Source organism: Oncorhynchus clarkii, chromosome 20, assembly GCF_045791955.1.
Source record: "Oncorhynchus clarkii lewisi isolate Uvic-CL-2024 chromosome 20, UVic_Ocla_1.0, whole genome shotgun sequence".
Classification (NCBI taxonomy): domain Eukaryota; kingdom Metazoa; phylum Chordata; class Actinopteri; order Salmoniformes; family Salmonidae; genus Oncorhynchus; species Oncorhynchus clarkii.
Window position 1 is genome coordinate 62921730 of NC_092166.1, and position 25116 is coordinate 62946845.

Below are 25116 nucleotides of genomic sequence, written 5' to 3' on the forward strand. Positions count from 1 at the left end.
CCAACATGGGCTGGGTAGTAGTCTAGCGATGAAGCTGTTGGACCAGTAACCCAGAGCTGTCTAGTTGAAATCTGTTGATGTGCCCTTGAGCAAGGCACTTAAACCTAATTACTTCTGTAAGTCGCTCTGTATAAGAGCGTCTGCTGAATGACTCAAATGTTTAAACAAATATTCTCACTACCACAGTGTTTCCACTGGACAGGATTCACCTGGACACCTATGTGGTTTATGGAAGGACAACATTTACCTACATGAACATGTGTCATGGTCTCTTATTTCCAGGAAAAATATTATTTGCATGTTGATTGGTCTACGTCCTTATGGTCCTCCTTGGCTGTCAAGAGTTGTTTTATTTGTTTGTGATGTAAAGCCGACGTGCAAATGTGTTCCCTGTGTAGGTTGTTATGAAAGTGTGTGTTTGAATGATGGGAGGCTTTCTGTGAAGCATAAAGCCATCTACAGTACCAGCCAAAAGTTTGGGCATGCCTACAAGGGTTTTTCTTTATTTTTACTATTTTCTACATTTGTAGAATAATAGTGAAGACATCAGAACTATGAAATAACACACATGGAATGTAGTAACCCAAAAAGTGTTCATATTTTAGAATCTTCTAAGTAGCCACCCTTTGCCTTGATGACAGCTCTGCATACTCTTGGCATTCTCTCAACCAGCTTCATGAGGTAGTCACCTGGAATGCATTTCAATTAACAGGTGTGCCTTGATAAAAGTACATTTGTGAAATTTCTTTCCTTAATGTGTTTGAGCCAATCAGTTGTGTTGTGACATGGTAGGGGTGGTATACAAACTCTTCCTGTCCCGCTCCCTATCTATTTGGTAAAAGCCCAAGTCCATATTATGGCAAGAACAGCTCAAATAAGCAAAGTGAAATGACAATCCATCATTATTTTAAGACATGAAGATCAGTCAATCCGGAAAATTTCCAGAATTTAGAAAGTTTCTTCAAGTGCAGTCGCAAAAACCATCAAGCGCTACGGTGAAACTATCTCTCATGATGACCGCCACAGGAAAGGAAGACTCTGGTACCTCTACTGTAGAGGATAAGTTCATTCGAGTTAACAGCCTCAGAAATTGCAGCCCAAATAAATGCTTCACAGAGTTCAAGTAACAGGTGCATCTCAACATCAACTGTTCAGAAGAGACTGTGTGAATCAGGCCTTCATGGTCAAATTGCTGCAAAGAAAACACTACTCAAGGACACCAATAAGAAGAGACTTGCTTGGGCCAAGAAACACAAGCAATGGACATTAGACCGGTGGAAATCTGCCCTTTGGTCTGATGAGTCCAAATTTTAGATTTTTGCTTCCAACCGGCGTGTCTTTTGTGAGACGCAGAGCAGGTGAACGGATGATATCTGCATGTGTGGTTCCCACCGTGAAGCATGGAGGAGGTATGATGGTGTGGGGGCGACACTGTCTGTAATTTATTTAGAATTCAATGCACACTTAACCAGCATGGCTTCCACCTCCATTCTGCAGCGATACGGCATCCCATCTGGTTTGCGCTTAGTCCCACTATCATTTTGTTTTTCAACAGGACAATGACCCAACACACCTCCAGGCTGTGTAAGGGCTATTTGACCAAGAAGTAGAGTGATTGAGTGCTGCATCAGATGACCTGGCTTCCACCATCACCCGACCTCAACCCAATTGAGATGGTTTGGAATGAGTTGGACTGCAGAGTGAAGTGAAGGAAAAGCAGCCAACAAGTACTCTGCATATGTGGGAACTCCTTCAAGACTATTGGAAAAGCATTCCAGGTGAAGCTGGTTGGGACTATGCCAAGAGTGTACAACTCTCTCAAGGCAAATGGTGCATACTTTGAAGAATATCAAATATAACATATTTTGATTTGTTTAACACTTTTTTTGGTTACTACATGATTCCATATGTGTTATTTAATTTATTTTTATTTCTTCACCATTATTCTACAATGGTAAAAATAAAGAAAAACCCTTGAATGAGTAGGTGTGTGTGAACTTTTGACTGGTACTGTATGTCATGTTTAATGTGCTTGTTTTACTCATCAGTCTACAGAATCTATGTATTTTATATATACAGTACCAGTCAAAGGTTTGGACACACCTACTCCTTCAAGGTTTTCTTTGTTTTTACTATCCCATCTTTTTCTCTCCTCCTGTTCCGCCCCCCCCCCCCCCCCCATCTTCCTCTCTCCTCCCTCCAGGTTATTGATCTCATTCACGAAGCAGAAGGGAGCTCCCACCTGGTGGGGATACGCCCTGGCCTTCCTCATGTTCTTCGCAGCCTTCCTCCAGACTCTCATTCTGCACCAACACTTCCAGTACTGCTTCGTCACTGGGATGAGACTCCGCACCTCCATCATAGGAGCCATCTACAGGAAGGTACACAAACGCGCGCACACACCACACACACACACACACACACACACAGTGGTGAAAAAATTATTTTTGTCTTTCTCTTCTGTCCTTTCTTTCTCTCCCTAGTCTCTGATTATCACTAACGCGGCCAAGCGTACATCTACAGTGGGAGAGATAGTCAACCTGATGTCAGTGGACGCTCAGCGCTTCATGGATCTCACCACCTTTCTCAACATGCTGTGGTCCGCCCCACTTCAGATCATACTGGCACTATACTTCCTGTGGCAGGTGGGTGGGTTCTTTCCATGGAGGTGGGTTTATTAGTCCACCATGGCCAAAGTAGTGCACTGTATGGGGAATAGATCTAAAGAGATGAGATCCAGAATGATTGTGCCTGGAGTGTATTCATTAGTGGGATTCTGTTTGCAACAGAAAATGTTTTGCAAGGGAAACCGTTTCCTTCAAAACGGAAAACATTTAGCAACAAAAACGAGTTTCTAGGTCCCTCTCTGTTTCATTTCATTCCGTTTGCTTCCGTTTGGCTCCTAAAGTTAACGGTAAATGTTTTTCCGATGCAAAACATTTTGTAACAGACTAAACGTTTTGCAACTTTATCCGACTAATGAATACACCCCTGCTCTCTGCTTTGATTAGTCTTATGTGGTCTTTCTGGGGTCCATCTCTGTTGTGTTGATTAGTCTTACGTGGTCTTTCTGGGGTCCATCTCTGTTGTGTTGATTAGTCATACGTGGTCTTTCTGGGGTCCATCTCTGTTGTGTTGATTAGTCTTACGTGGTCTTTCTGGGGTCCATCTCTGTTGTGTTGTTTTGATCCTTCCTTGTTTTTTATTTTGATTGCTAATACCCTGTCTCTCTCTTCTAGAACCTTGGTCGGTATCTGTGTTGATTGGTCGTGCCTTGTCTCTGTGTTGTAGATCCTGGGTCGGTGCCTGTGTTGATTGGTCGTGCCTTGTCTCTCTCTTCTAGAACCTTGGTCTGTGTTGTTTGGTCGTGCCTTGTCTCTCTCTTCTAGAACCTTAGTCTGTGTTGATTGGTCATGCCTTGTCTCTGTTGTAGAACCTGGGTCGGTGTCTGTGCTGATTGGTCGTGCCTTGTCTCTCTCTTCTAGAACCTTGGTCGGTGTCTGTGTTGATTGGTCGTGCCTTGTCTCTGTTGTAGAACCTGGGTCGGTGTCTGTGTTGATTGGTCGTGCCTTGTCTCTGTGTTGTAGAACCTGGGTCCGTCGGTGCTGATTGGTCGTGCCTTGTCTCTGTGTTGTAGAACCTGGGTCGGTGTCTATGTTGATTGGTCGAGCCTTGTCTCTGTGTTGCAGAACCTGGGTTGGTGTCTGTGTTGATTGGTCGTGCCTTGTCTCTCTCTTCTAGAACCTTGGTCAGTGTCTGTGTTGATTGGTCGTGCCTTGTCTCTGTTTTGTAGAACCTGGGTCGGTGTCTGTGTTGATTGGTCGTGCCTTGGCTCTGTGTTGTGGAACCTGGGTCCGTCGGTGTCTGTGTTGATTGGCCGTGCCTTGTCTCTCTCTTCTAGAATCTCGGTCAGTGTCTGTGTTGATTGGTCGTGCCTTGTCTCTGTTTTGTAGAACCTGGGTCGGTGTCTGTGTTGATTGGTCGTGCCTTGTCTCTGTGTTGTAGAACCTAGGTTGGTGCCTGTGTTGATTGGTCGTGCCTTGTCTCTCTCTTCTAGAACCTTGGTCTGTGTTGATTGGTCGTGCCTTGTCTCTGTGCTGTAGAACCTGGGTCGGTGCCTGTGTTGATTGGTCGTGCCTTGTCTCTCTCTTCTAGAACCTTGGTCGGTGTCTGTGTTGATTGGTCGTGCCTTGTCTCTGTGTTGTAGAACCTGGATCCGTCGGTGCTGATTGGTCGTGCCTTGTATCTGTGTTGTAGAACCTGGATCCGTCGGTGCTGATTGGTCGTGCCTTGTCTCTGTGTTGTAGAACCTGGGTCCGTCGGTGCTGGCTGGTGTTGCTGTGATGATCCTCCTGATCCCCTTAAATGCTGCCATCGCCGTGAGGACACGAGCCTACCAGGTATGCACACCTCCCTCTGCTTTTCTACAACGGCTTAATATCTGTGGTATGAAGGTTTAAAGTTGTGGTGATGGTGATGATCGCGATTAGAAGGATGTGTCGATGATGATTGTAATTACGACTGAGAAGTCTCGTCGATTTGAACAAGCGGCTTCTCGTCCAAGTGTGTGAAGGTAGAAACGTGTGCAACTCTTTACCACAACAAAAACATGACGACTGAGAAGTCTCGTCGATTTGAACAAGCGGCTTCTCGTCCAAGTGTGTGAAGGTAGAAACGTGTGCAACTCTTTACCACAACAAAAACATGCTCATGATCAAACACCAGAGCACTGTAAAGATCTCCTGTGAGTTTGTACTACAGCAGGCTGCTCTTTAAACTAGTCGTCTTGTGGGTGGAAAGATGAGTGAAATGTTCTATACCTTTTTTTTGTACTGTACTTCAAAAACTCTGTTTGTGGTGTGTCAGTTTGCTCGGAAATGTTTGTGCTTTTTTGTCTTTGAGCAGCTATCAAAGCCTCTTTTTTTTAATGAGTGTTAAAATACAGTATTTTAAAAGGAAAGGAAAAGCTGCACACTCTGTTAGATCCGACGCATTCATTTATCTACCAACGTAGACCGCTTGGCTGTCGAAACATCTCTAAAGTAGCATTGTTTTGACATGGACAGAGGATATCTCCCACCTCCCTCTCTCCCACCTCCCACCTCCCTCTCTCCCCCCTCGCTCTCTCCACCCCCCTCCTGTTGTCTCTTAAAGGTGGAGCAGATGCAGTACAAGGACGCTCGCATCAAACTGATGAACGAGATTCTGAACGGGATCAAAGTGTTGAAGCTGTACGCCTGGGAGAGCTCCTTTAAAGAGAAGGTTCTGGAGATCAGACAGAAAGAGCTCAATGTGCTCCGCAAGACGGCTTACCTCGGTGCTCTGTCTACCATGGCATGGACCAGTGCACCTTTCCTAGTACGGGACACACTCCGGCACGCACGCACACACACACACACACACACCTATATTATCCCTGTTGTATGCGCTATATCACTTTGCATGGAGGAAGGAAGGTTAACTCTGACTATTAGCTAGATATTTTACAACTGAAAGCTGCAAATCAATGAGCTGTCCAGAGGATCTTTTTCCAAGCTTTTTTAAAATAATTGTTTATGTCTCCTCAGGTTGCCTTGACAACGTTTGCAGTGTATGTGACTGTGGATAAAAATAACATTTTAGACGCGGAGAAAGCCTTTGTATCTTTGTCTCTGTTCAACATCTTACGGTTCCCTCTCAATATGTTGCCCCAAGTCATCAGCAGTATCGTACAGGTAGGCTCTTCTCCTCCTCTGTCATTCTCTTACTCCTTCTTTTCTCACTCCTCTCAATTTTTTTCATCCTGTCACCCTCTTTTCCCCCTACTTCTCTCATTCCTCTTTCTCTCACTCCTCCTCTTATTCCTTCTGTCATTCCTCCTGTGGATGTTGTGCATGCTTTTGCGCTGTGTGTGTGTTGACTCTGTTGCCACTCCAAGGCCAGCGTGTCCCTGAAGCGTATCCAGGACTTCCTGAGTCATGATGAGCTGGACCCAGAGTCTGTGGACCGGACTAACACTGCCACAGGTGAACATTGAACCAAACTTGGCTGGGCTGGTTTCATTTTACCCCCTAGGCCCTTCCGATACCCCTTAGGTTTTCACTGACATGAAGGATGGTAGAGAATAAAGCTAATGGGACGGGGCCTCTGAGGCATTCTAATTGTCTATGTTTCTGCCATAGAGATCCTATTAAATTACTATTCTAATTCCTAGTTCTATGGTTACTGCTGAGTCAGGCTTACATGGGCCTGTTGCCATGGCACCACTGCCTGCCATTACTGTAGGCGGTTAGGTTTTATATAGAAACTGAGGGATTATGTAATCAATTTCATCATTACTTTTGGCTTTTGTAATAATAACATTTTAGACTCTTAAGTTGAGGTGACTTAAAGGATTTAGATGGACGGATTCCACAGTCATTGCTTTTTCTTCTGTAACTCCCTCTGTTTTTGCCAGTTTGGTAATGCTGTGTCATGGTTCCTGTTTTTGTAACTGCAATGCATTCTCCCCTTCAGATAGCTCAGTGACTGTTGTCAACGGGAAGTTCACCTGGGCAAAACAAGATCCTCCTGCTCTACACAAGTATGTTGGCAAGTTGCATCATGCAAAGGACAATAACTATTCAAGGGAAAGAATGCACTGACTGTGTGTGTGTGTGTGTGTGTGTCCGTCCCAGTATAAACCTGATGGTGCCCCAGGGCTCACTGCTAGCGGTGGTAGGACATGTTGGCTGTGGAAAGTCTTCTCTGGTGTCAGCTCTATTGGGAGAGATGGAGAAAATGGAGGGAGACATCTCTATACAGGTATGTCCACTGAATTAAATTATGCTAACTGAAGGTTGATTTGATTTTATTGGGGCATTTGCTCGATTGAGTAATTGATTAGTGGGTCAATTGCTTTATTGATTGATTGAACGATTGATAGACAGATTGTTTGTGTCCAGTTGTAGTTTTCAGCTGTACTGAGTTTTCTCCCTCTTCTCCCAGCTGTACTGAGTTGTCTCCCTCTTCTCCCAGCTGTACTGAGTTTTCTCCCTCTTCTCCCAGCTGTACTGAGTTTTCTCCCTCTTCTACCAGCTGTACTGAGTTTTCTCCCTCTTCTACCAGCTGTACTGAGTTTTCTCCCTCTTCTCCCAGCTGTACTGAGTTTTCTCCCTCTTCTCCCAGCTGTACTGAGTTTTCTCCCTCTTCTCCCAGCTGTACTTAGTTTTCTCCCTCTTCTCCCAGCTGTACTTAGTTTTCTCCCTCTTCTCCCAGCTGTACTTAGTTTTCTCCCTCTTCTCCCAGCTGTACTGAGTTTTCTCCCTCTTCTCCCAGCTGTACTGAGTTTTCTCCCTCCTCTCCTTTCAGGGTTCGGTGGCCTACGTCCCGCAGCAAGCCTGGATCCAGAATGCCACTCTGAGAGACAACATCCTATTTGGTAAGGCCTACAACGAGCACAAGTACCGCTGTTGTCTGGATGCCTGCGCTCTGACCCAGGACCTGGAAGTACTACCTGGAGGAGACCTGACTGAGATCGGAGAGAAGGTAGGGAGATGGAATCGAATCTAACCTGGTTTGTTTTTTGGGGCAAAAGGTCACGTTAGCCCACAACTAAAGGCATCCGTTCTGGGAGCTAAGATGAGTCTTTGAGTCTCAAAAAAGGAACTTATTTTGAGATCAGTGATTTGCTTGTGTTTGTCTCTCTCCTCTCTCTCATCTCTTTCTCTCTCTCCTCTCTTTCTCTCTCTCTCTCCTCTCTTTCTTTCTCTCCTCTCTTTCTCTCTCTTCTTTCTTCTTTGTCTCTCTTTCTCTCCACTCTCTTTCTCTCCTCTTTCTCTTTCTCTCCTCTCTCTGGCTTTCTCTCCTCTATTTCTCTCTTCTCTTCTCCCCTCTCTTTCTCCTCTCTTTCTCTCTCAGGGAATCAACCTCTCAGGTGGTCAGAGACAAAGGGTGAGTCTGGCCAGAGCTCTGTACAATGAGGCAGACGTCTACCTGCTGGACGACCCTCTCTCTGCCGTGGACGCCCACGTGGCCAAACACATCTTCGACCAGGTCATTGGCCCAGAGGGGGCGCTGCAGGGCAAGGTGAGTAGAAGAGTCACTCTGCTCTGTTCTCCATACACTACAGAAGAAGATAGACACATTCTGAGTGGTAGCAGAGAGACATTAACTGGTTAGATATCTTGTCCATTATCAACCATATTTGGTGGTATGGCACTACATGGCCATGTTAAAAAGGACAACAGTGGGAATCTCCTCATAACTGACAAGTACATGAGCTATATTCTGCCTAGTTCACATAGTAAAACAACATTTTAAAGAGTCCTCGCCTACAATAGAGGAAATGGTAGCTCTTATCTGTGGTTTATAGTTTTCAATCCTCTACTTGTTGGTTTAGTATCAAATGTACGACTTTAATGCTCTGATAAGAAACTTATGTACAGACTTGGGTGTGTAGTGTGTTTGGTTGTTTCATTATTATAGTGAGTGTCACTTCCTATATTTGAATGTTCACTGTCCTGCTGCATATGCAACACTAAGAATAATTGAACTAACATGACAGTAAGTGACAGTATCACTATTCTTTTTGAAGATGTTGTATAGATTCTATGACTCCAAATGTAAATTCTCTAGCTCAGATATTTCTCCTTCTATAGTTTGTTATCCATCTTCTTTTTAAATGGTGAGTCAACATGTTTTAAGCAGATTTATTAGAACATCGAATTGCAATAAAATCTCAGTATCGAATCGCAATAACAATATAGAATAGTGAAGCGTATAGAAACGCAACACATATAGAATAGTGAAGCGTATAGAATCGCAACACATATAGAATAGTGAAGCGTATAGAATCGCAACACATATAGAATAGTGAAGCGTATAGAATTGCAACACATATAGAATAGTGAAGCGTATAGAATCGCAACACATATATAATAGTGAAGCGTATAGAATCGCAACACATATAGAATAGTGAAGCGTATAGAATCGCAACAGAAATTGGCACCTAAGTATCGCGATAATAAAGTATCGTGAGGTCCCTGGCAATTGCCAGCCTTAATGACAGATCCTCTTTTCTTTTCTCTCAAGACGCGTATCCTGGTGACGCACGGCATCAGCTTCCTGCCGCAGGTGGATAACATAGTGGTGATGGTGGAGGGCAGGGTGTCGGAGATGGGCTCGTACCAAGAGCTGCTCAAACAGAATGGGGCATTTGCTGAGTTCCTCAGGAACTATTCCCTGGAGGACATCATCGAGGAGGACGAGGCAACAGGTAGAACTACCTGTTACTACAGCACAGGGGTATTTGAATCTTACCCTACGATGTCTGTAGCACTGCTGGTTTTCTGTTCTACTGCCACCTGGTAATTAATTGCACCCACTTAGTGTCCCTTAAAGGAAAACCACATACATTTTTGGTCACTTGAAATCGTGTGAGAACATGTCTTTGGAATACTTCAAATGTTTTCTTATGTGTCGTTATATGTTATCATATTAACCCTCCACCTCAATGGACATTTTTACCCTGCCCCCACCCCAATGGACATGTATCATGCTGAATTGCCACCACTAGTCAGCGACCTGTCCCCCGGTCCCAGGTTTAAATTGGTCTCTGATTTAGAGGGGAAGAATGAAGAAAAGCAGTGAAACTGGCTTCATGGTCCAGATTTGAATTTGAGGGCTAAAGCAGAAGGGCGGCTTCTATTGATGTTAATCCCCTTGGGGTTCCACTGTTCCCCTTACACCAGTACGTGCCAACATGTGTCCTTGAAGGCTACTGGGTGTGCAAGCTACTAGCTGTTTCAGGTTTGTTAGTTGGGTTGGAACAAAACCCTAAATACCCAGTAGCTCTCTAGGAGGAGAGTTAGCTGTCCCTGCCTTACACCTATAGGAGTGTGTACACCTGCTACATAATTAACACGGTAACGCTGTGACTCAACACCCACAGAGGCTTTGATTGACGAAGAAGAAAACTTCCCTGACGACGCCCTTAGCAACCATACAGACATGGTGGACAACGAACCAGTGGTCAATGAGGCAAAGAGACAGTTCATAAGGTACTTATAAGTCTCTGTAACAGTTCATAAGGCAGTCCCTCCAGGATTCTTCTGTTTTTTTCTTTGTGATAGTTGCGGGCCAAAATGCCTGATTTTGCTCTGGCAATTCGGACATTTTGCATGCCAATTTGCAATGTTTTTATTAAATGTGTCAGTAGGGTCATTTAAAAAAAACAAATGCGGGTCAACGGGGGCACCTCCCCCCGGACAAAAATCCCCCTCCCCGCTGCACTAAGCGAATGAATTGAAGCGCACCTTTTTTGCCTCATGTGAAATGTGGTGATGCAGAAATGAGAGACCACGTGTGGTTGTTATGAAAATCTAGGAATATTTGTCCAAGGAAATGTTTCTGGTTGGTCTCAGGGAATGTACAACAATTAGGAAGGGAGACTTTTAAAACGGGATTGAGTGAAGTAGCAGCAAATATGTTGAATGAGCAACTAATGTGCATGGAGACTCTCACAAGTTAACTTATATCTTTCTGTCTAATAAGGCTATTGACTTACTTGTTTAGCTCTTTATTAGAGGCACACTTTTTGTAAGTAGTTATAACTGTCTGCTGGAATTTAGCCTGAAAAGATTTGACAAATGTGATTGGTTGGCGATATCACATTGGCGTCTCATCTTGCACTGCGCAGAATATCAGATCTCAACACAGATTGGAGAAGTGTTTAACATCATCAGTACCACATCCTTATGGTATATATCTTGTCATAAGTGCAATGTGACTGCAAAAGAGACAGGTTGGAATGTCAATTCTTATCAAAGGAATGGGAAGTCTGACAGAGAAATGGGCCAAATCAACCTATTTTTTTTGTAAATTAGTGGCGTTTTAATTTGTTTGATAAAATGCAGGACATGATTGTTTGGTTGCGGGACAAAGGGCCAAAATACAGGACTGTCCCATACAATCCGGAACATGTGGTCACTCTAGCTGACAGGGGGAAAAGTTTGTTGAACTGTTGTTTGATTGAACCATTTTATCTGGTAAAAATGCAGTGTTTCAAATTGCAAGCCCTCGCTTAATATGCAGGGGATTGTTTATTTAGCTAAAAGTTCTATGGTATGTTTTACCTCTTTTTAATAAATAAATGTCATATTTTATGGGGCTTTGGACTTGAGTTGCTGTCAAGCACTTTTTTCAAATGTATGATATACACAACGATTGATTGACCGATCAATCACTTCCTCTCTCCCTGCAGGCAGATCAGCATCATCTCAGGGGACCTGGAGAACCCAAAGAGCAGGTCTGTCCGGAAGCGTCTGTGCAGCGAGAGGAAGCATGCCGAATCTGACTCCGAGAAGAAACTACCCAAGGTGGAGAAACTCATCCAAGCAGAGACCGCTGAGACAGGCAGGGTGAGTAGAGCTATGGGGATACATAGTTTAGTAAACTTGATTGAAGATGTAGACTCTACTCTCTCTTACCCCCAGGTGAAGTTGTTTCGGGTGTATTCCGAGAGAGTACGGCCTCTTACCCCTGACCTTTAACCTCTGTCTCCTCCCTGTCCTCAGGTGAAGAGCAAGGTGTTCTGGGAGTATGTCAAGGCAGTAGGGCCTCTGCTGTCCCTTTTCATCTGTTTCCTGTACGGCTGCCAGAGTACTGCCTCCATCGGAGCCAACGTCTGGCTGAGCCAGTGGACCAATGACGCAGCTCAGAACGTGACCCAGGAGAATGTCAGCATGAGGGTGGGGGTGTATGCTGCTTTAGGCATAGCACAAGGTGAGGAGACCTGCTGTCCAGTACCTTTAGGATAACAATACCTATCCACCTTAAGATGACTGAAAGTACTCAATATTCAATAATACAATTTGTCTGTGGTGTTTGGGTCATTTGTGCCGTTGTAGATTTTGCTGTGTATATGACAATTGTATGTTTTACTTTATTACTGTATGATGCTAACTATGAGTGGTTGGTCTTGTGTGAGGACCTTGGCCTCAACACCTCAGGTCCTTTTCCAGTAACACTGAGCTTGATTTGAATGAAATTGAAAAGGGTCTCTGCATTCATGAGAGCGGACATGTACAGAACCCACTGCCTCCTCCCTCATCTCCCCGCTCCCTCCCTCTCTTCCTCCTCCCTCCCTCTCTTCCTCCTCCCTCATCTCTTCCTCCTCCCTCCCTCTCTTCCTCCTCCCTCCTTCTCTTCCTCCTCCCTCCCTCTCTTCCTCCTCCCTAATCTCCCCCGCTCCCTCCCTCTCTTCCTCCTCCCTCCATCTCAGGGCTCCTGGTCATGGTCTCCTCCTTCACCCTGGCCATGGGGAACATCGGAGCAGCCAGGAAGCTCCACTATGCCCTCCTGGACAACAAGTTTCACACCCCCCAGTCTTTCTTTGACACCACCCCCATAGGCAGGGTCATCAACCGCTTCTCTAAGGACATCTACGTCATCGACGAGGCACTGCCCTCCACCGTTCTCATGTTCCTTGGGACCTTCTTCTCCTCTCTCTCCACCATGATAGTCATAGTGGCCAGCACCCCCATCTTCGCCGTGGTCATAGCCCCGCTGGCTTTCATATACATCTTTGTCCAGGTATTGGTTCTGTTCTGAAGAGCTAATGGTTGGTTGCTCTACTCTCCAGGGCAGGAGTTTATGGTGTCAAGTAATACTTATTTTTCCCCCCTCCTTTTCATTTCAATTTCTTCCAAAGTGGGTTGTTTACCTTCCTGAATGCAGCATGCAGCACCCTGATTGTTGGAGCAGTTTCTGTGACCTTTGGCTTTTTGTTTCTCTGCAGCTTTTTGTGTTCCTGTTATCTGTTGAGCATTTGCTCTCCTCCCGGTCTCCTCTCCCCTAACTATGCATTCACATCCTTTCTCTCCCTCTCAGCGGCCCTATAGCACTTCCTGCCCTGCCTGCAGCCTGTTTACCCACACGCGCAGACACACACACAGCAGGGTTGGTTCACCCACAGCCGGTGCTGTGTACACACAGTAGTGAAGGAGGCTTCAGTTCAGCTGATCTTGTTTGTTTGTTTACTCTGGTCCTCTTGAGGCGATCAAGCTGAGAGCTCAGAACACTACTGTGCTTTCTTTACCACCCAACGTCCTTCTCAGGGACACAGTGGAGAATGTATTGTAGCTGGAGAACATAGATTTAGGCTAGAGTGGTGTAGGATGAAGTTGCCCCTAGACCTGATCTAAAGGTGAGGGTTTTAGGTTTGTGCTTACAGGAAAGATGAGAACTCTGGTGTGCTGCTGCCCTCTGGCGGTGAATGAATGGAAAGGCAAGTAGTAGTCTGCTGCTGCAGGTATCCATCCGCACATTAGAGAGTTTGAGGTTCTTTTGTTTCTTGTCCGACTCTATAGGCTATTGGTATGCAGGGTTTCCATGCAGTGCCTTTAGTGTTTGACCCAGGAAGTTAATATTTGGTTCATTACTCTATACTGCCAAAGGCTTCTATACCAGTGGGAGGGAGGGAGATCCAATTAACAGTAGTGTGGTTGTCACCTGTGCCCCTCCCCCCTCTCCCAGGTGTGCTGTTGCTGGCCAACTGTCTGCTGTCCAAGGCCCACAGCATGCTGCGGGCAGCCGAACTCATGCACCTCCACATGCTCCAGAGGTTGCTGAGGGCACCCCAGGGCTTCTTCGAGAGCACCCCCACGGGGCGTGTACTCAACCGCTTCAGCAAAGACGTGGACATTATAGACTCGCACATCCCAGACAATATTGATATATGGATGCGCACTTTCTGGTACACAGTGAATGTGCTGATCGTATGCTCTGCCCTCACCCCTCTGTTCCTACTAGTCGTAGTGCCGTTAATGGTGTTCTATTGGTGGGTCCAGGTAAATAGGACACAACTCATTAATAACTCTAATACAGCGTGTGTGTGTGTGTGTGTGTGGGCTGGTAGATTGCTGCTGTTGTGTGTACAGTTTGCTGTGGTAGATGTGACCATCATTCTCGTTGTCTTAGTGTTGCAGTGGGGTTTGCTTGGTGGGTAGACACAGTAGCAGACTAGCGAGTGGAGGTTTAGTGTGTAGGCTAAGGCTCCAGTCTCTAGTTGTTTGGTTTGTGTGGAACGGCTGTTCTTCTAGTTCACACCACCCCAAGGTATCTGGATGTGGAACCTCAGCATATGGCATTAGAACCAAGATTGTTGATATTCCATTGACTTGCCTTCACTATGATAATTCGATGCACTGAATTTTGAATTTGACTGAGTCCGTGCCGGTTAACAACCGGGGGTAGATGGTGAGCAGCCGTTCGGTATCTGTATTGAATACTGTTGTGTGTGTGTGGGAGGGGATAGGCATTATCGTGTCATCATGGTTCCTGAATGTTCATTCCGACGTTTATAACTCATCCTAATCAGTTAAACTTCAAATCATCCAACATCCATTTAGCATCCATGTGTTGTGAATAACTGTTTGGCTATCTACTACTAACGCACTAAGATGATTTGGCTTCTTAAGGTCCCTATGGCTTTTGTTATGTGTTTTTTTAAAATGTTTTCGTCTGGAGATTTGACCCACAAAATTACGACACTTGATAGGAGCCACAAGGCTTCTTCAAATTGCTGGTCACTGATAGAATGTGTTGAGCATCAATTGACATGACTGCTCTTGATCTGATTTTGATCCGTTTGAAATGTCCACGCACCTGCAGCACACTGATTTCATTCAAGAAATCGACAAGCAATCACCTCCTTTCAACCTTCCAATCAGTTTGATTGAGAAGGTCTAAAGAGACTACGTGATCCCGAGCGAAAAATAGTTTAGTTCGTAGTTTGTAGTATCTGCATTTGGATGTTTCGCTGAGGGCCATTGGGGCTTGTACTTTCCAGAAGTTTCCAGAAGTTGGAAAACTGATATATTTCTGGAGCCCGACCGATATATCAGTTCACCAATATTATCGGCCGATATTGGCCTTTTACCACTATATCGTTATCAGATGATAATTCAACCGTTAACCGATTTTTTAAAAATCTCATGCCTTTCTGAAAAATGTGGCCGTTTTCAGAACGAGGTGACATATTTGTATACATTCTTGTCACAACGTATGAAATCAACATTTGAAGCATAGTTATTGGACAATTGCACTTTTGAATGGCAATTTATGCAAATTCAGTGAGTAAGACATATCGGTATGTTTTGTCCCCTAATAAATCAGAATCTGACCCCCAAAAAAACATTGATCGGGCTGGGCTCCATATAGTGAATGTGAGCAGGGTTCTGTGTGTTCACATGTGCCTCTGTGAGATGTCCGCTAACTGGAACTGCAGCGCTGTTGACTGGGTCGCCATGATCTAACATCCGCATATATTCCTTCTCCTTTTTGATTTATCTGCATTGTCTTTTATTTACCTTCTCCGTCTGTCTCTCAATCATTGAAAAAAGGGCTGTTTCTTACTCACTGGGACTTTAATTATTCTATATGTATGAATTTGACCTTTAATGATGTGTTAGTGTTTAAAAGCCAACCCGTACGTACACTGCAATATTATGATGGCATTTAAGCACTAATGGCCATTGAAGTGTTGATTTTATCAAGTCTAATCAAATGTGTTTAGTATTGGATGATTTATACATTGATTTGATAATCAAATTAAATATACCTTATTTCGTAGACTGGGCCGGGTGGAAAGAGTATCCGCAGAGTTCAAGAACTGGCATTATCATAATTAATGTAAACGCTAGCTAAATATGACTATTAAATATATCTATCACTATGAAATGAATCTATTACTCTATTAGTCTGTCAAAGGAACTCTGCAGATGTTTTGTGAACCCTGACCTTACTATATATAGTGTGTTACTGCAGTGTGGTCTTCCTAGTTGCTTACTGTCACAGCTTGTATCCCCGTGTTCAGTTACTATATAATGCGTTGTTCGTCTCTCTTCCCCACGGCTGTAGAGATTTTATGTGGCCACATCTCGGCAGTTAAAGCGTCTGGAGTCGGTCAGCAGGTCTCCTATATACTCCCATTTCTCTGAGACCGTCACTGGCTCTAGTGTCATCAGAGCCTACTGCAGACACGATGCCTTTGTACTAATGAGTGACATGAAGGTGGATGAGAACCAGAAGAGTTACTACCCTGGTATAGTGTCCAACAGGTAGGTGGTGTCTATATCTTACTGTACATTCACTATGGACTCTGGAGGACAGCGGCTGTGTTCCAATTGTCTTTGGGGCGGCAGGTTGCCTTGCCTTAAGAGTGTTGGGTCAGTAACCGAAAGGGCGCTGGTTTGAATCCCCGAGCTGACTAGGTGGAAAATATGTTGATGTGCCCTTGAGCAAGGCACTTAACCCTAATTGCTCCTGTAAGTCTCTCTGGATAAGAGCGTCTGCTAAATGGCTCCAATATAAAATTCTTAATTTGCTTCCTTTCCTCGCTCCCTTTTTTGGCTACTGCTCTGAAGGGTCTTGGTAAAAGTCCCAAGGGTGCTAGGGTTCTCTTTTCAAAATGACGGTACAGTATTTGTCTGTCCATTGGATTTTGAGAATTGGAACATAGCCACTGACTGGTGCTCATGTTGAAAGCATGCTCAACAGGCACACATACACATTCCATCGCAAAGTACATAAAACATGAGTGTCCCACTTTACAATAAGTGCTCCTAATACTGTATCTAATCAATGTATTTGCATGGTAATGTATATTGAACAAAAATATGAACGCAACAGTTTCAACAATTTTACTGAGTTACAGTTCATAGAAGGAACTCAGTCAATTGGAATACATTCATTAGGTCCTAATCTATGGAATTTACATGACTGGTAGGGGTGCAGCAATGGGTGGGCCTGGGAGTGCATAGGCCCACCCACTGGGGAGCCAGGCCCAGCCAATCAGAATGAGTTTTTCGCCACTAAAGGGCTTTATTACAGACCAAAATATTTTTTAGTTTCATCAGCTGTCCAAGTGGCTGGTCTCGGACGTTCCCGCAGGTGAAGAAGCCGGATGTGGAGGTCCTGGGCTGGTGTGGTTACACATGGTCTGCGGTTGTGAGGCTGGTTGGACACGTACTGCCAAATACTCAAAAAGACATTGGAGGTGGCTTATAGTAGAGACATGAACATTAAATTCTCTGGAAACAGCTTTGTTGGACATTCCTGCACTCAGCATGCCAATTGCACGCATGTGTGGTGTTTTGTGACAAAACTGCACATTTGCAGTTTTGCACACCTGGCAAAGGAGAAATGCTAACAGGGATGTAAACAATTTAAAAAAGAGAAGATTTTTGGGCATATGGAAAATTCTATTTAATTTCAGCTCATAAATATGGGACCAACACTTTACATTAGTGGAGGACGGCTCATAATAATATCTGGAACGGAACGAATGGATTGGCACCAATCACATGGAAACCATGTTTGATGTATTTGATACCATTCCACTGATTCCTCTCCAGCCATTACCACGAGCCCGTCCTCCCCAATTAAGGTTCCACCAACCTCCTGAGCTTTACATGTTGCGTTTCATTTTTTTTCTTCAGTATATTTACATAGACAGGTTCAGTGTAACTACTGTGTAGAGCAGCGCTGACGCACAGTGTGTTTCTAACTGTGTCTTGTGTGTGTGTAGGTGGTTAGGGGTGCGTATAGAGTTCATTGGGAACTGCATCGTACTGTTTGCTGCTCTGTTTGCTGTGATCGGGAAAGACAAGCTCAACCCTGGACTGGTGGGACTCTCTGTGTCCTACGCTCTACTGGTACAGTACAACATATCTACTGTCCGTTTAACTGTCTGCTGCAAATGGTGCCCATTGCTTGCCACTGTGATTCTGTAGTGCTCGTGTTAAGGACGTCACACTGCTTGCTTGGCGACTACCACTTCTTCCTAATTGAGCTCATACCGAGGCTCGAACCCACCGAAAGCTAGCTATTCAGCAACGCAAGTGGGGACACTTCAGACTGATGGCTTAATGGCGTGTGTGTTTCCCCCCCCCCCCCCATAAGCATCTCTCATGCTACTGTGTTTCCCCCCCATAAGCATCTCTCATGCTACTGTGTTTTCCTTGTAACAGGTGACCATGTCACTGAACTGGATGGTGAGGATGACGTCAGATCTGGAGAGCAACATCGTAGCCGTGGAGAGAGTCAAGGAGTACTCTGAGACCAAGACTGAGGTACAAAGAAAATGCATCCACACGGTGCTTACTAGACTGGTACATTACATATGGAAATAAAACAGGTCTAATCGCTCATAAAGTACAAGGCAAAGCGACAGTGGAAATGTTGTTGTGGCCTGCTGTCTGCTATTTACTGACTACCTTTTTGTCTCTCATAAATTGGCACTTGAAGTGTGTTTTATTTGCTCTTAATAGAGAAACATTGTTCATGCTGTTTTCCAGGAAAATAATCCATTAAAAAAAAATCTGGAATTTACACATTCCTTTGACTGTTTGGCTGCCAAATCAAACTCACAATCACACCCATAAAAGACTAAAAGTAACTGCATCTATATCTTGGATGTTATGTGCCGTATAAGGCCTACCTTTGATGTTGGGCGGCTGGGCACTAGTATACTGTACATTTCAGACCACTTTGTTTATTACACCCAACAAATATGCCACCCTCTTTACTGATCATGTGATTGAGTTTATAGTCTTACACTGTGCTACAGTATGTGCATGTGTGTTTGTTTATGAAATGTGTCTGTCCTTCCTCAACCTCTGCAGATGTGGACAGAATTTCAAGTGTGCATCAAGCTTATTGTTGTGTATAATTGTGTATGTTGCTAGGCCCCGTGGGAGGTGGAGGACAAGAAGCCTTCGCCTGATTGGCCGTCCCAGGGGAACGTAGAGTTCAGTGACTACAGTGTGAGGTACAGAGAGGGACTGGAGCTGGTCCTTAAGAACCTCACCCTCAGTGTCAAAGGAGGAGAGAAGGTGAGCACAACAGACATACAGGCCTTGATTCTGTAGACTGATGATGGAAAACAAGCACATTAAACATGACATACAGTACCAGTCAAAAGTTTGAAAACACACCTACTCATTCAAGGGTTTTTCTTTATTTTTACTATTTTCTACATTGTAGAATAATAGTGAAGACATCAAACCTATTAAATAACACATATGGAATCATGTATTAACCAAAAACGTGTTGTTAAACAAATTAAAATATTTTTTTGATTTGAGATTCTTCAAAGTAGCCCCCCAGTGCCTTGATGTCAGCTTTGCACACTCTTGGCATTCTCTCAACCAGCTTCATGAGGAATGCTTTTCCAATAGTCTTGAAGGAGAGCCCACATATGCTGAGCACTTGTTGGCTGTTTTTCCTTTAAAAAATCACTGACCGTGTCACCAAAACACACCCACACTATCAAAGCACACCCACAGCATCACACCTCCATGCTTCACGGTGGGAACCACTCATGTGGATATCATCCATTCACCTACTCTGCGTCTCACAAAGACATAGCGGTTGAAACAACCAAAAATCTCAAATTTGGACTCATCAGACCAAAGGACAGATTTCCACCGGTCTAATGTCCATTGCTCGTGTTTCTTGGCCCAAGCAAGTCTCTTCTTCTAATGGGTGTCCTGTAATAGTGGTTTCTTTGCAGAAATTTGACCATGAAGGGCCTGATTCATGCAGTCTTCTCTGAACAATTGATGTTGAGACGTGTCTGTTACTTGAACTCTGAAGCACTTTTTTGGGCTGCAATTTCTGAGGCTGGTAACTCTAACCAACTTACCCTCTGCAGCAGAGGTAACTCTGGGTCTTCCTTTCCTGTGACGGTCCTCCTGAGAGCCAGTTTCATCATAGTACTTTATGGTTTTTGCGACTGCACTTGAAACTTTCAAAGCTCTTGACATTTTCCAGATTGACTGACCGTCATGTCTTAAAATAATGATGGACTGTTCTCTTTGCTTATTTGAGTTGTTCTTGCCATAATATGGACTTGGTCTTTTACCAAATAGGGCTATCTTCTGTATACCACCCCTACCTTGTCACAACACAACTGATTGGCTCAAACGCATTAAGGAGGACAGAAATTCCACAAATGGACTTTTAACAAGGCAAACCTGTTAATTGTAATGCATTCCAGGTGACTACCTCATGAAGCTGGTTGAGAGAATGCCAAGAGTGTGCAAAGCTGTCATCAAGGCAAAGGGTGGTAACTTTGAAGAATCTCAAATGTAAAATATATTCTGATTTGTTTACTACATGATTCCATATTTACAATGTAGAAAATAGTTTGTTTTTTTTTAAATAAAGAAAAATCCTGGAATGAGTAGGTGTGTCTACATTTTTGACTGCTACAGCAGATACTGCAATAAGGCTTTCATTTCAGTCACAAATGAACAGAGAAACTTGACACCACGAAAACACCTGGCAGATGTTCATTTTGGGGTGAAAAACATTGCTTCATATGCCAATCAGAACAAGTTAAATGCTTGTTTAACACACTATTTTATAGAATGTACCCCCATGAAAACGCTGTACGCCTGCCATCACATTTCATACACAGATAAAGTTCTGTTTATCTGAGCTGGCACTGATGTGTGTGTCGAGCATGCAGATATCCAGAAGAAAAAAAAAGATCTAACCTTTTATTTATCTGGAAGAAGTATTTTAATTGAGACTGGTGAACTACGATGAACAACACTGAGTATGGGAGCATCTCCAGCGTACAGTTTTTTTTGTTCTTGCAGGGTTTCATTCAAATCAAATGCATTTATACAGCCCTTTTTACACCAGCAGATGTCACGCAGGAAATGTTCAAGTTTTATTGTCACATGCACAGTGAATGGCTTAACTTGTTATCTCTACCCAACGTTGCAGTAATACATATCAAAATAGTGTAACGTTTTTTTTATTACAAAATACATATAATAAAGAAAAAGCAAGAAAAGGAGAGGCTATATACATGTAGGCAGGGATTAGGAGAAAGTCTATCAGGATACACAGTATGGCTGCAGCATAAGTGGTGGGTGGGTGAGTATGTGTGCAAGAGTGACCGTGTAGATAGGATAGACGGATATACTGTACAAAATAGCTGTGCAGCGACGCTCCCCGTCCAACCTGACAGAGCTTGAGAGGATCTGCAGAGAAGAACGAGAGAAACTCTCCAAATACAGGTGTGCCAAGCTTGTAGCGTCATACCCAAGACTCCAGGCTGTAATCGCTGCCAAAGTGCTCAACAAAATACTGAATATAGGGTCTGAATACTAATATAAATGGCATGTTTCCGTTTTTTGTGTAGATTGATGAGGGGAAAAAAACAATGTAATCAATTTTTAGAATAAGGCTGTAATGTAACAAAATGTGGAAAAAGTAAAGAGGTCTGAATCCTTTCTGAATGCACTGTATACATGTAAATGGGAGTAATAGTGACCAGTAGCAGGATAAATAGATACTGATGGGAAAAAGATGGACAGCAGCGTAGTGGTAGTAATACATCTCATCAATAATCATTATAGCAGAAGCGTAGGTGTGAGGGGGGGCAGTAGTTATTAGCCATTTAACAGTTGCCTTGTGTATCCCTTACAGATAGGTATCGTGGGTCGTACTGGGGCTGGTAAGTCCTCTATGACACTGTGCCTGTTTCGGCTTCTGGAGGCGGCAGCGGGAGAGATCACCATCGACGGGGTCAAGATATCAGAGATAGGACTGCATGACCTTAGATCTAAACTCACCATTATACCACAGGTAAACACACACACCCACACACACACACACCCCACACACCCTACACCGTCCTCACCTCCACCTTCACTACCCTCTCTCCCTCCCCAGGAGCCAGTGCTGTTCTCTGGCAGTCTGAGGATGAACCTGGACCCCTTTGAGAGGTACAGTGACGGGGAGGTATGGAAGGCTCTGGAACTGTCCCACCTCAACAAGTTTGTCAGCAACCAGCCGGCTAAACTGGAGCTGGAGTGTTCAGAGGGAGGAGAGAACCTCAGGTAACCTAATCCTAACCACTCAACAACTGCATGCTTTGATACCCATTTGCATTCACACATGTTTGCACCTGTACAAGGCTTTTTACCTGTATATTCAGGTGGGAATTAAACACTGAAAACATGTGGAATACAAACATGTCTTTATTAGGATTTTCTCTTTAGTAACGTATTCCTTCTCTGAATATTTATTTTTAGCTTTTTCTATCTTTAATGTTTTACTCTTCTGAAAAATAATAATGCCTTTGTGTGTGTTCAGTGTGGGCCAGAGGCAGCTGGTGTGTTTAGCCAGGGCTCTTCTGAGGAAGACGAGGATTCTGATCCTGGATGAAGCTACAGCTGCCATCGACCTAGAGACCGACGACCTCATCCAGTCAACCATCAGGACACAGTTTGAGGACTGCACCGTCTTCACCATCGCTCACAGACTCAACACCATCATGGACTATACTAGGTAATGTACAATACATAACACATGCACACACGCATAAACCGACAGACAGACATAGAAATACATATTTTGATCTAAGATGCCATGTTATTGTGTTGTTTGGTCTTATTCTCTCCAGAAACCTAATAAAGTTATGAGACATTCTACTAACCCCTCTTCACCTCTTTGCAGAGTGCTGGTCTTGGACAAGGGACAGATTGCTGAATTTGACACTCCTACAAACCTCTTATTCCGGAGAGGAATCTTCTATGGTATGGCTAAAGATGCAGGACTGGCACAATAGCACTACCTCTCCTCTACACACACACACAGTCCTGTACCTAGATAAAACCTATAGTGCCTTGTGTCAGATCACAGAGCGCCAGTGAATGTATCCTTTTACACTCTGCAGTCCGCGGCAAAACCAGGATAAAAACGCTAGTTTTTTTTTTAAATGTTACTTTTTCTAAAAAAGAAAAGACAGAAAAACTGTGTCACTGTAATTTCCACGAGTGAGTTTCAGGATGAATCCAGCTATTTTTGTACTGTATCATTTTATTATTTAAGCTATTCTTTTTATTATTACGAGTTGTCTGATTGGGAAGTTTGCTCTGTTCAATGTGTGATTCCTTTGTGAACCAAATCTGTAAAAACTTGAATTCTGTACTACCAAAATATGAGAGATGGTAATGCCTTTATTAAAAAAAAGAAAGACATTAAGACTGCCTTCTAGATGTTTTTGTGAAGCATTTTATTTTTTTTATATACATTTATGATCATAGTACGTGTTAACTACTCTGCTATAGCCTACGCTACAACTGCAACATAGTTAGCAATGTAGGAGGTAAACAATATTAAGTATGTAGAACATTTAGCTGAATGATAGGAATTAACAGGATTTATGGTGTGGATTAAGGTTTGATAAATATGGCCTGTCAACACAACACAACAGAGCATACATACATAGAACGTATGGCCTAGATCTATTCAACTATATTCTTACGTGGGCCAGAGATTATTATTATTTTGGAAGAACTGTATAAAAAAGCAACACACCAATAAATCACTTTTCTACAAATTAAATGTTGCTGAATGTTTTTACGAAAATCATAATTTTATCATAATTTAAAATGAAAATGGCGCAAAGCTTGCATTATTTATTATTTCAACAACTATTAAAAGTTTCTTACGATATTAGGTAATAAAATAATCTGAAAACGAAGCATCTCAATAAATAACAAAGATATGTCAAATCAGGTAATGCCAAAGTCCAGTCTTAAGGAAGTATGCTTTGATTTCATTTCCCTCAGTCATTAGGTGCATTTTTTTGTCAACCTCCCTTCTAAAGAGTCCGTGTGAGCATCAGAGAGAGGAACAGAAGGCTCCTGATGTTCCTGATAGTCATAGCTTTCCGAAATGGGGGTCATAATATTTTGTAGCTTACACCGTTCAAACGCTAGAGACAAATGTATATGAAGGAAAATAATCAACATGCCACATGTGAAAACGCAAAGCACAAAGCTACAGTATAGACAACCAAAGTGCTTATCATTTTGCCACTGAATTTAGAATTTTGGCTGGGATTTTTTTGCAGATATTTTGGTAATGTTCAGAATTGATCAAAGGGCCAGTCGAAATGAATAAACGGTCTGACCACGACTAGTACAATGGCTGCCAGTTGAATAGCCCTGGCCTAGATTAACATTGACATTTTAGCGAACCTATAAACCTTCTTCATGGAATATCTCACTGACTAGTACAATGGACCCCTTGTTAAAAGCAAAGTGAGAGGCCGTTGTCACTCAAAGGTGAGGAAGTGGTGCCAAAACCACCATCATAATTGATAGTTTGATACATTTTTGCGTCAAAAGGTATTATCCAAGCCTTCTCACCTTGTAGCTCTCCGGAACCAGGGTTGGCGACCCCGGTGAGGTAAATACATTCATGCTAAAGTTACTGCATATAAGCACTAGAGGGGGATCTTAAATCACGCTTTATCATTCCTCACAGACTCAGGCTTCAGTACTGATGGGAGCTGGTGTTGTCTGAGTAAGGGAAGGGGGATACCTAGTCAGTTGTACAACTAAATACGTTCAACTGAAATGTTCCCCCTTGGCGTTGCTAGTGCCACGTGCTTACCAACTGAGCCACAAAGGACCACATTTACCCTTTAAAGACTCCGCAGCAGTATTGTCTTGAATGCAGAAAATACCCCAATAAACATTAGTAATTTGAAATGTCAAGCATTTCATTAAGTATATTTGCGCAATGAAAGTGAATCTGTTCCACAATCATCCTGAGAGCTCAGCTGCTATTTTTACTCTTTTATAATTAACCTTAGTCATGACTGCTGCAGTGTGATGGGTGGTTGATGTGGTCACTCAGGATGAAGTTGCTTCCAGAGCTTCCCCCCCTAATTGTTATGCTAAAGATTTGGGGAGAGTAAACTAATCCTAGATCTGTGCCTAGGGGCAGAATAGCTGCACCAAACGCTGACAGGTGATTGGTTTAGCTGACGATGGATGAGCTCAGGGTGCCAGGAATCAGGATGCTGAGTAACGTCTCAGCCTATAGGGCAAAACCACATGAGAGAGAAGCTGGATTGGAGCTCCACTCCTCGCTACCCACCACAGAGATTACACCTCAGGCACTAGAGTCAGAAGTGAGATCAAGATTGAAAACAACTCAAGTGAAGTGGTGACAAAGCAAGAAGTTTATCTGGGATCGAACAAAGCCAAGCTTGTTTTTCTAAGGCCTTGATTTCTCTGCTTTGTCAGTGTATTGCCAAATATAGGATGTCTGTGGTAGCAG

The 25116-nt window shown here is 43.5% G+C and overlaps 1 protein-coding gene across 2 annotated transcripts in view; it reads left to right on the top strand.

Moving 5' to 3' along the window:
- LOC139376675 (ATP-binding cassette, sub-family C (CFTR/MRP), member 3) overlaps nt 1–23025 on the top strand; it is a 56676-nt gene extending 33651 nt beyond the window's left edge. The window contains exons 9-31 of one of the 2 annotated variants that reach the window (XM_071119522.1): nt 2204–2381; nt 2484–2645; nt 4308–4400; nt 5155–5358; nt 5568–5714; nt 5918–6005; nt 6496–6562; nt 6657–6783; nt 7330–7506; nt 7879–8046; nt 9052–9235; nt 9911–10019; nt 11222–11378; nt 11535–11742; nt 12242–12552; nt 15880–16079; nt 17549–17675; nt 17991–18092; nt 18708–18854; nt 21466–21624; nt 21712–21878; nt 22135–22329; nt 22498–23025. In XM_071119522.1, coding sequence (XP_070975623.1) covers nt 2204–2381; nt 2484–2645; nt 4308–4400; nt 5155–5358; nt 5568–5714; nt 5918–6005; nt 6496–6562; nt 6657–6783; nt 7330–7506; nt 7879–8046; nt 9052–9235; nt 9911–10019; nt 11222–11378; nt 11535–11742; nt 12242–12552; nt 15880–16079; nt 17549–17675; nt 17991–18092; nt 18708–18854; nt 21466–21624; nt 21712–21878; nt 22135–22329; nt 22498–22609 — 3589 coding nt within the window. In that variant the 3' untranslated portion in view covers nt 22610–23025. Of the gene's footprint in view, nt 1–2203; nt 2382–2483; nt 2646–4307; nt 4401–5154; nt 5359–5567; nt 5715–5917; nt 6006–6495; nt 6563–6656; nt 6784–7329; nt 7507–7878; nt 8047–9051; nt 9236–9910; nt 10020–11221; nt 11379–11534; nt 11743–12241; nt 12553–13494; nt 13809–15879; nt 16080–17548; nt 17676–17990; nt 18093–18707; nt 18855–21465; nt 21625–21711; nt 21879–22134; nt 22330–22497 lie in introns of both variants that reach the window. The other variant, XM_071119521.1, reaches the window with a different exon arrangement.
- Nucleotides 23026–25116: the final 2091 nt, after the last annotated feature.